The sequence below is a fragment of the Dipodomys ordii genome, unplaced genomic scaffold (genome assembly GCF_000151885.1).
Source record: "Dipodomys ordii isolate 6190 unplaced genomic scaffold, Dord_2.0 Scaffold15, whole genome shotgun sequence".
In the NCBI taxonomy this organism is placed as follows: Eukaryota; Metazoa; Chordata; class Mammalia; order Rodentia; family Heteromyidae; genus Dipodomys; species Dipodomys ordii.
This window is the reverse complement of record NW_012267231.1, coordinates 2,222,788-2,232,392: the sequence shown is the minus strand read 5'-3', so window position 1 is coordinate 2,232,392 and position 9,605 is coordinate 2,222,788. Positions and strand designations below refer to the sequence as shown.

The 9,605-nt window shown below is 65.5% G+C and overlaps 1 protein-coding gene across 1 annotated transcript in view; it reads right to left on the bottom strand.

Moving 5' to 3' along the window:
- Positions 1-664: 664 nt before the first annotated feature.
- Kif7 (kinesin family member 7) overlaps positions 665-9,605 on the bottom strand; it is a 12,296-nt gene continuing 3,355 nt past the window's right edge. The window contains exons 4-18 of the mRNA XM_013011875.1: positions 9,469-9,506; positions 9,088-9,322; positions 8,288-8,515; positions 7,286-7,404; positions 6,897-7,006; positions 6,651-6,803; positions 5,207-5,409; positions 3,962-4,159; positions 3,574-3,699; positions 3,282-3,458; positions 2,688-2,903; positions 2,405-2,611; positions 2,125-2,323; positions 1,847-1,999; positions 665-1,379 (exon numbers count right to left, since the gene is read on the bottom strand). Coding sequence (XP_012867329.1) covers positions 1,012-1,379; positions 1,847-1,999; positions 2,125-2,323; positions 2,405-2,611; positions 2,688-2,903; positions 3,282-3,458; positions 3,574-3,699; positions 3,962-4,159; positions 5,207-5,409; positions 6,651-6,803; positions 6,897-7,006; positions 7,286-7,404; positions 8,288-8,515; positions 9,088-9,322; positions 9,469-9,506 — 2,730 coding nt within the window. The 3' untranslated portion in view covers positions 665-1,011. The remainder of the gene's footprint in view (positions 1,380-1,846; positions 2,000-2,124; positions 2,324-2,404; positions 2,612-2,687; positions 2,904-3,281; positions 3,459-3,573; positions 3,700-3,961; positions 4,160-5,206; positions 5,410-6,650; positions 6,804-6,896; positions 7,007-7,285; positions 7,405-8,287; positions 8,516-9,087; positions 9,323-9,468; positions 9,507-9,605) is intronic.

Genomic DNA, 9,605 nt, shown 5'->3' with positions numbered 1-9,605 from the left:
GTGCAGCGACCCTCTGCAGTGCTGGGATTACAGGTTTGCTCCACCGCCCAGGCACACACCCGCGGTGCAGATTGTCCTTGGATTCCGCAAGCACTGCGGCTCCCGGTGCAGCGCAAGCGGCCTGGGATGGGGAGAGCAAGCCGCAGGACCATGGCCTCCTGCTCCACACGGCTGGAGTCTGCACCCTGCCCACCGTCCTGCAAGGAGCCGCCCACATCAGCAGTGCTCTTTACACTGTGAACCCCCAAAACCCTAACACCTGCGCCGGCGACAGGGTGAGATTTTTACATTCTCTGTATAACAATAAAATCATCAGGCTACTCGGCATTCAGTGCTTGGTCCAATGTCCCCACCTCATGCTGGCTGAGGGCATGTCCAGTGCGCCCGGCCCGCCCGTTCACTGCCCAGCTCTCGCTCCGCCTGGCACCCACTGAGCCCAGGAAGCAGAGCCAGTGGCGATGTCACGGCCTCCCAGGGCCCCGCGAGGAGCTGGCGCTGCTCCCCGGCTTTCTCTTTGAGACGGCTGTGGCATGTGTGCAGGACGGGCAAGGACACCCGCCACGGAGCTGCCCTCCACCAGGCCACGCCGCCCCCGGGGGTCCCAGCGCCTCCCACCACACCACACCAGCTAGCGGACATTTCAGATTCAAGCCACAGGAAGAGATCACATCCCTGTTTATTGCAAAATGGTTTGTAAAAGTTCTAAGAAAATAATTTCCCACGTCCCCTGGCTACGTAGACCTTTGCTGCATAGACACCTGCCGCAGCTGACCTATACTGGCCTTGGGCCGACCCAGCACACGGGCCTGAGCCCGGAGCCTGTGTCCCGAGTCCCACACCACGAGCAGCTCAAATTGGGTCGCAAGGATTTACGTCTACTTGCAAAGTAAGGGCTGGAGGTGTGAGAACAGGTGCATCCCAGGTACAGCAGAAGAGCCCACTTTGGGGCTGAAGCCCCAGATGCCACCATCCGTGGGCGTGAGCAGGGCGGAGGCAGCCTGGCCCCCGGCTCTACAGGGGATTCCTGCGGACATCGATCATGCCCGGGCTGGCTCTTCGGGGCTCCCACCGGGACTTGAGCAAGGGTCCGAAGTTCCAGGACAGGCCCCCATCCCCTGCAGGTAACACCCGGGCCCCTAGGGGCTCGGCCACCTCCCGCGGCCTTGGGTCCTCTGGGGAGCCCTGCTCCTCGCCGCCCAGGCTGCTGCAGCGCTTCCACGTCAGGGGCAGGGGCCCCCGCACCGGGTCCCTCGGCTCCTCCCTGGCTCGGGGCCCGGCCTCGAGGGAGGGCGGCCAGAAAAGTTCAGGGCCTGCTGTGTGCAGCCCATCTTCTCCAGGAGCCTGTCTGTGCTCCATGCCGAGGGTCCGCCGTTCTCCCCCTGCAAGAGAACAGCGGGTCCTTGGGGGAGATGCTGTCCTCACACCTGGCTTCCCCGAGGCCCAGTGCTGTGAGCGACTGGAACGAGCCAGCAGAAACAAGCATGATCCGGCACCAGGGCCCAAGTCTGCCCTAGCTACTTGGCAGACAGATCAGGGATCACAGGTGGCCGGACACACCCAGCGTTGCTGGGGCCTGGCCGGTCAGCGCAGAGAGGAAGGAAGCACGGAGCCTATGCCAGCCCAGGTAGAAAGCAAGACCCAGCCCAGAAAATGACTTCCACCAAAAGGGACTGGTGGAGTGGCTCAAGTGGTAGAGCACCTGCCTAGCAAGTAGGCAGCTCTGAGTTCAAGTACTGGAAACAACGGTGCAGGTGAGTGGTCAAAGTGTTCCCCCAGAGAAGTGTGTGACTTCCAGCAGTGCGGCCCAAGCTGGGACTGGGTCCCCGGGCTGGGTGAGCATACTTACCCCTGCCTGGGCCGGCCACGCCGCCCCCGGGGCCCCCGAGCTTCTGCCGCAGCTCCTGGTTTATCCACAGGTGGCGTCCCAGTTCCTTCTCCAAAGCTTGAATCCGGGCTTCGTACTGCCTCTTGCTGTCTGCCAGCTCCTCGCCCAGGTGGTCTAGCGAGGGAAGGCGGAGGAGAGGGGCGTGAGGGGCTGCGGGGAGGGCTGAGGGGCTGCGGGGAGGGCTGAGGGGCTGCGGGGAGGGCTGAGGGGCTGCGGGGAGGGGGGCGCTGGCCGCCCACCTCGCCCCTGCTGTAGCAGCAGCTGCACGCTCTGCTCGTGCTCCTTCTGCTGCAGCGTCAGCTGCCGGTCCATCTCCAGGCGCTGCCGCTCCAGAGCCACCTCCAGCCAGTACACCAGCCGCTGCTGCTCCTCCAGCTGCATCTCCAGCTCCGAGAAGGCGATCTGCTGCCGGTGCTGCTCCTCTCGCAGCGTCACCACCTGTCACGCGGCGGCCCTGGGTCACGGGCGGGCCCTCAGCCCCAGCCTGTCCCCTGCCACCGCTGGAGCGGGCTGCCTGACCTTGTCAAAGTACTTGCAGAGCAGGGCTCTGGTCTCGGAGGAGGAGAGGTAGCTGAGCTTGGCCATGAGGTTCATCTCGCACTGGGACAGCAGGGAGGCCGAGGCCCGCAGCACCCTCTGGCGGCTCGTGATGGCCTCGTTCTTGTACTCGATGGCGGCGTCCAGGGCCTCGATGGCCTCGTCCAGCTGGAACAGCGTCCGCTCCTCCTGCGGGACACGGGCGCAGGTAGAGGACGGGGCTCGCGCCGGGGAGCGGGGGCAGGGCGGCCACCGCGGGGCGCACCTCGGGGGACAGCAGGCTGCCCTGCCGCAGCTTGCCGTCGATCTCCAGGCGCTGCTTGAGCAGGGCGTCCTTCTCCTGGCGCAGGGCGTCGATCTCGCCGCGGATCTGCTGCTGGCTCTGGGCGCTGCCCTGCCGCAGCTGCCCGCTCTTCTCAGACAGCTCCTTCTCCAGGTGCTCGAGGCGGCTGGACACCCGCACGATGTCCTCATTCAGGGCCTGGGGACAGACAGCACCGCCAGGGGTCAGGGAAAGAGCAAGCATGGTCCTCACGGGTGACAGAACGGGCTGTGGACTCCCCGAAGGACAAGGCGGGTACGTCCCTCCCACAGGAGACCCACAGTACTGACGCCCCAGCTCCCAGAGCGCAGAGCAGGGCGCAGGGCAGTGGAGGGAGGCGGCCAGCACTTGGCCACTAACACCCGCGGGCCCTAGAGTTCCCGTGGCTTCATTTGCGGTCGCGTAGGGCAGATTCACCTGCCTGAACTTGCCTCGTAGGAACGTCACCTGGCAGAGACTCATCTTGGGTAAATGTCTCCAGGCTGGTTCTCTGCTGGCAGAATTTCCCCAGGCATGGCCTCCCCTAGCCGGCCTCACCTGGCTGGACCGCAGGCGCTTGCTCTCCAGCCCTGTCTTCTCCTGCACCAGGGCCTCCTTCTTGGCCAGGATGACCTCCCGCTTGCGGAGCTCCTCCCCCAGCTCCTCCAGCGCCCGCCGCTGCTGCAGCACCTTCTCCATCTCCTGGTCCAGCCACCTCTTCTGCTCCTCGATCTTCTGAGGGTGCGGCGACGGGGTGGAGAGCCCTCAGCTCCCCGCCCTGGTGGAAGGCTCCACCCACCCACGGCCCGCAGCGGCCAACCCCGCTGCAGAGCACGCGCGCCCCGCCCACCTGCTGCTGCTCCAGGCTGACCACAGAGCCATTGCTGCCGCTGCGCCTCTTCCTCTGGAAGGCCGCGATCTCCTCCGTCTTGATCTTCAGGATCTTCTGCTGCTGTTCGTGCTTCAGCTCCAGCTCCTGGCAGAGGAGCCCGTGGACGTGGCTGGCCAGAGAGACGCCCCGCGCCCCTCCCAGGCCTGCCCTGTGCACCCACAGCCACGGACCGGCACGCGGGCGCAGATGCTCGCCAGCTCCCAGCACCCCCGTCACCCACGAGCTCCAGCCCACTCAGCCCTCCCCAGAGCTGGGTGCCCAGGTCTCAGAGGGGCTGTAGCCCACGCGTTGTAAGGTCACAGGGGAGGAGGAGGCCCGGCCCCACGCGCCCCGGGCCCGGCCTGACCTTGACACGGTGCTGCCGCTTGTTCATCTCCGTCTCCAGGCGCCGCTTCTGCTCCATCTCGTCCCGCAGCCGCTGCTGCAGCTGGCTCTGCTGCTGCCGCATGAGCTGCACATTCCTCTCCAGCTCCTGCAGCCGCTTCTCGCGCTGCGCCGACAGCGACACCAGCCGCTCGGTCGCCTGCTTCTTCTCTTTCAGCACCTGGGACCCGTACAGCCGTGCGTGGGGCCCCTGCTCGCCCCTCGCCAAGGACCAACGACCAGACAAGGGACGCAGGGCAGAGGGGCCGGGCAGCCGCCGGGCCTGCCCCATGCACCCAGCGCTGACAGCCGGGCTCTGGGTTTGTGAAACAAACCGCACCAGCATGACAATCGAGACTCCTATTATCCCCTTCGGTTCCGATTGGGAAACCTTAGCACAGAGAGTTTGGGGAACTTAACCCCAAGACATAGCACAGCTGGGGTCCACCCAGAAGTCAGCCCCAGAGCCCAGACTCCTGACCGTCCCTTTGGATGGATGTCTGTACTGAAGGAGGGGAGGAGAGGAGAAGCAGACAGGATGGGAAGGAGGGGGAGGGCGAGAGCATGGAGAGGTGAGTGGAATCCCATGAAGGTAAAAATTAGGGAAGAGGGGCCGGGGGCCGTGGCTCAGTGATGGGTGCAGGCCCTGGGTTTGTCCTCAACCCCACAGGACAGATCAGCAAGGATGGACAGTACTATGGCCCAGATGGGAGTCCCGCCCCCCAGCCCCGTACTCGAGACCTGACTGGAGGCGCACTGGGCCCCTAGGCAGCCACGGGGGGGTAAATGAGGCCACAAGGGGCCACACCCAGGGCAGAAGGCGTCCACACACACGGAGGGCGGGTGCCCGGGGAAGGGCAGCGAGGACAGTGTCCCAACCTAGGACCCCAAGAACACAGCACGGGTAGCAAAGAACACAGCTGCCACAGCCACCAGTGGACAGAGGGCAGGTGCCACGTGGGTGCTGTCTGCCCAGTGGCCCATGGGAAGGTAAACTGATGGCATCCAAAGGACGGACAGACGGGTGGACTGGGAGGGAAGGGGGAGTGGTAGCGGGAGCAAGCCGGAGGGCAGAGCCCCGCCTTGCTGGGTCTGTGCACAGGGCTGCCCGCCAGCCCTGCGGCGCTGGGGGCCCAGCGGGGCCGGCTCCTGTACACGCCAGACAGAGCGGGCAGGGCTGCGCACGGGGCCCGGGCGCACAGGGCCCCGGCGTGGGCGTGGCACTGACCTGCACCTGGCTTTGGGCGGCAGCCACCCTCTTTTGGAACTCCTGCAGCCGGGAGCGCTCGCCTGCGTCCCGCGGCTCCCGGGCCTCCAGCTCCCGCAGCTGCCTCTGGCCCTCGCTCAGCTCGGCCCGCGCCCGCTCCGCCTCCCGCTCCAGCTGCCCAATGCGCTGGCTGTGCTGACGGTTCAGGGCCTGGGCCGCCTTCCCTGCAAAGCAAGGGGGAGGCCCCGGTGGCACGGGCACGGCACGGCTCCCGGAGCGGAGCTGCTTTTCCCGCGGCCTGGATGCCTGCGCGGGTTGTGCCGCGGAGACAAGCAGAAGGCCCCCCTCCTCTCCCGCCCCGCGCCCCCTCCCTTTCTGTGCTTCAGATAGGATCTTCCCCTTTGCTCCTGGGGCTGGAAGCGCACAGTGCCATCCTGGCTCATCCTCTGATAGCGGGTGTCACTACTTGGGGGGAGGGGTGGGTGGAGGCCGGGTTGGCCTCGAACTGCAGTCCTAAGTGAAGTGCTGTGAGGATTCTGCTGCGCACAGGGAGGCCGGTCTTACGCGCTGGGCATGAGAGAGTTTGCAGCGGCAGAGTGCTCGCCTGCTCCAGCCCCAAGTGACGTGCGCTTTGTAAAATGTGCTTTATGGTTATATTTTTTTTAAATGTCCAAATATTGTTGAACGGTGACAGGACAGAGGACGGGAAGACACGGTGTCTGCGGTTTGCATCAAATCTACCAGCCCTGAATACGGGGAATCGGAACCAATGGGGGGAAACTTAGGGTCTGCAAAGCCTGGACAGGAAGTCTCCAGAAAGGGGAGGCACCCTCGCTACTCAGGAGACTGAGATCTGAGGATCGTGGTTCAAAGCCAGACCCAGGCAGGAAAGTCTGTGAGACTCTCAACTCCAATGAAAGTGCCAAAAAGCCAGAGGTGGAGCTGTGGCTCAGGTGGTAGAGCACCAGCCTTGAGTGAAAGCTAAGGGACAGGGCCCAGACCCTGCGCTCAAGCTCCAGTACAGGAAAAACAACGACAAAAGGAAGTCAGTGCATTCCCGTCACCCCCCTCCTACCCCCCCCCCCCCCCCCCACCGCTTCTCAGCCTCTTCACTGGAAACTGCACAGGAATCTGTCACACACTCCCAAGCATTACAATAACTCCAGGGGCTAAACACCCCCCCCCAGGCTGCCCTGCTGATGTGGCGAGGCTGGGCATGCGCACGCTGGAGCAGGCAGTCCTGAGCAGTCAGCCCCACCGCGGACGGCCCATGTGAGCCCTCCGGAGCCACCGTGCTTCACCACAAACTGCTGTGGAAGCGCAGCCAGCTCGGGCCCCAGGTTAGAGGAGGAAGCGGACAGGCGGGGGGGGTCAGGTGGCCGGCTCGAGGCCGCGCAGCTGCACCTCCCTCCCAGGAGCCACGGGCAGGGAGTGGGGGACGAGGCCCACCCCGCGCCAACCTCACCTGTCCGAACCAGCTCCCCAATGAGCTCCTCCTTCATGCGGATGTTGATGGCCAGCTCCCGGATCTTCTGCTGGGCCTGGGCCAGCCGCCACTCCCAGGCTGAGGCGGCGGGGGCCTGGCGGGTGGGGACCACAGCCTGACGGCCACCGGCTGCTGGAACAGGCAGACGCCAGGGCCTCCCTGGGTGAAAAGCTGCCAGGGTGTGTGCCCGGGAAAGAGCCCCGCTCCGCGTCCCTCCCAGCTCACGTTTGGGCCCGGGGACGGCAGATCCCGGCTCCTGAGGGCAGGCCTCTGGGTCCTTCCTGTCCGGCGGGCTCCCTGGCCTCTGCCTCTGGCTCCAGTGGCTGACTCCATTCCTGGTGAGCAGAAGCGAGAGTCTGCCCTGCTCCGCAGCCTGCCCCTGGCCCCTGACCCCTGGTTCCAATCCCAGCCCATCGCCTGGGCCTGAAGGAAGAAGCTACTAGGCCCTCCAGCCCCCAGGAGGAGAATCTGGGAGAATCCAGAGAACAGAGAGAGCGTGGGGTGCTTCCATGCAGCTGGGGGAATCAAGGGCCACCTGGGGGGATTCAGCGGCTTAGGTCACCCCATATTAGAGCCTCAGCCACGACTCCCTGTCAGGCCAGCAATGGACTCACCTGCGGAGGTGTAAGGCCCTCCTGGGCAGCTCCTCTTCTTCCTCTGAAGAGGAGCCGCTCTCCAGCCTGTCCACCTCGGCCAGCAGCTCGGCTCCAGCCTCCCTGCCGTCTGTCACCTGCTAGGAGAGTAGCGGGGGCTGGGGAATCCAGCAGACATCTTCTGGGCCTTTCCCACCCCGGCTCTACCCTTGCAGAGCGCTGCCCCTCCTGGGCACCACCCCCAGGCCAGCCCAGCCTTCCCTGCCAGGCCAGGCTCAGCTGGGCACACGCCTGCCCCCACCCCAGCTCCATGGCACCTGGCTCTCAGGCACAAATGGTTCGACCCAAGTCCTATCTAACTACCCAACCCTGCCAGAGCTGAGCTGTGGGTGGGTGTGCACAGGCAGGCACCCAATCCAAGACCTAGACGTTATTTTATTGTTTTGGATGCCAGTACTGGGGCTTGAACTCGGAACTTGTGACTCTTGCTCAGTGCCTTTTTCGCTCAAGGTTAGCACCCTACCACTTGAGCCACATCTCCACTTCCAGCTTTTTGCTGGTTAATTAGAAGAGTTTCATAGACTTTTGTTTTTTTTGGGGGGAGGCAGGGCCAGCTTCCAACCATGATCCTCAAATCTCAGCCTCTTGAGTAGCTAGGATTATGGGTGTGAGCTGAGATGACCTGGGCTGGGAGGGAGGAGGGATAGAGGGTTAAATGCTGGAGTGAATGCAACACAGGAGATCGACTCAGACATCGGGGCTCGGGGAAGAATGAACTTGCCAGGCTAGCCATGAAGAGACGCAGAGTGGCAAGCCTTCGGGAGTGAGAACCAGACCCCGTCTCTGACCTCCCCCCACCCTTCCTTCCCTCGGCGGACAGGCAGCCTGTAACTCACAGCTGGCTCCAAGGAAAGGAGGGAGTGGCCACCCTCCCCAGCCTGAGCTGAACCCGCTCACAGCAGGGCCTGGCCCGGCCCATCCCAACCGACCCCAGCCCCGAGGACCGGCACTGCCCCTCCTCACCTCACCCCACGGCTCAGGGTCAACTTCATCTCCAGGAAGACAACCAGAGGGCACCATGCCCAGCCGTTGGCTGTGGGCGCCCCCAAGAGGGGCTGTGTGAGGCCTGGGCACGAAGGATCCGGGGGGCAGGCCCTGCAGGAGCCCGGGGTCCCCCCAGCCAGGCCGCACCAACTCTAGCCGCAGCCGAAGTTCCACCATCTCCTCCTGCTGCTCGCGCAGCCGGTCACTCTGCAGGAAGATATGGTCCAGGTGGTGTCGGGGGCGTGGCCTTGCAGGGGGCGTGGTGATGGGGCGTGACCGGCATGTGACAGACATGAGTGGGGTGTGGCCACTGGGGCGTGGCCTTGCAGGAGCGTGGTGAAGGGGCGTGGCCAGTAGGTGACAGCTGGGGCGTGGTTGCTGTGGGCGGGGCCGGCGGTGGGCGGGGCCGGCGGGCTGGGCGGCTTGCTGATGGCCCCCCCGGTGCTAGCACCCCACCTCTGGGGTGGACCGAAGATCAGCCTCCCCGGCTCCGCAGGACACAGCACCAGTTCAGCGGTAAGCCCCAGCCCTTTCCCCAGAGGACTTCCCACGCGCCCTGTACCCCTAGTCCAGGTGCTGGAGGGCGCTGGCTCCCCGGGGGTGCCCGGTGGGCGGGGTCCCGGCCACAGCCCCGCCTCTCCACACAAATCCGTCCCGCGGCTCTGCAACTGCCCCGTGCCGCCCCCCCTCAGCCCCCCTCCCGTGCTCATCCTGTCATCCGGGCATCTCAGCCTCCCCGGCCCCCCACCCCCGGACCGCGCTCTGGAAGGCGGCCCCACCTGCAGCTTGTACTGCTCCATGGCGTCCTCCAGCGCAGCCAGAAAATCCCGGTTCTCCTCCTCCAGCCGCGCCACCTGGGCCTGCAGGGCCAGCAGCTGCTGCGCCCCCTCGTCCTCCTGGGGAGCGGGAGAGAGGCTTCCAGAGTGGGCGGCCGGGCCGGCCCTTCCCGGCCCCACCCGACCCTGCTCCGAGCCCCGGGGCCCCGGGGGCCAGCCGTGCAGGCCACCTGGGCTACTCCGGCCATTGTTCACCAATCAGTAACGATACTGTCATCGCCGGCCAGGCCCGGGACCCCGGTCATCAGGAGTGACTGTGTGTCTGTGTCTGTCTGTCCTGGCCCTTGAGCTCAGGGCCTGGAGCTCTTGGTTTTGTCGCTCTACCGCTTGAGCCCCCGCGCCACGGGCTCGGTGCTGGTGGACTGGGGACGGAGGTGGCACGGGATCCTCGGATCTCAGCGTCCCGAGCGGGAGGGCCTGGCTGCCTCCCCACCCCCCACGGCGGGCAGGTGCACACCTGA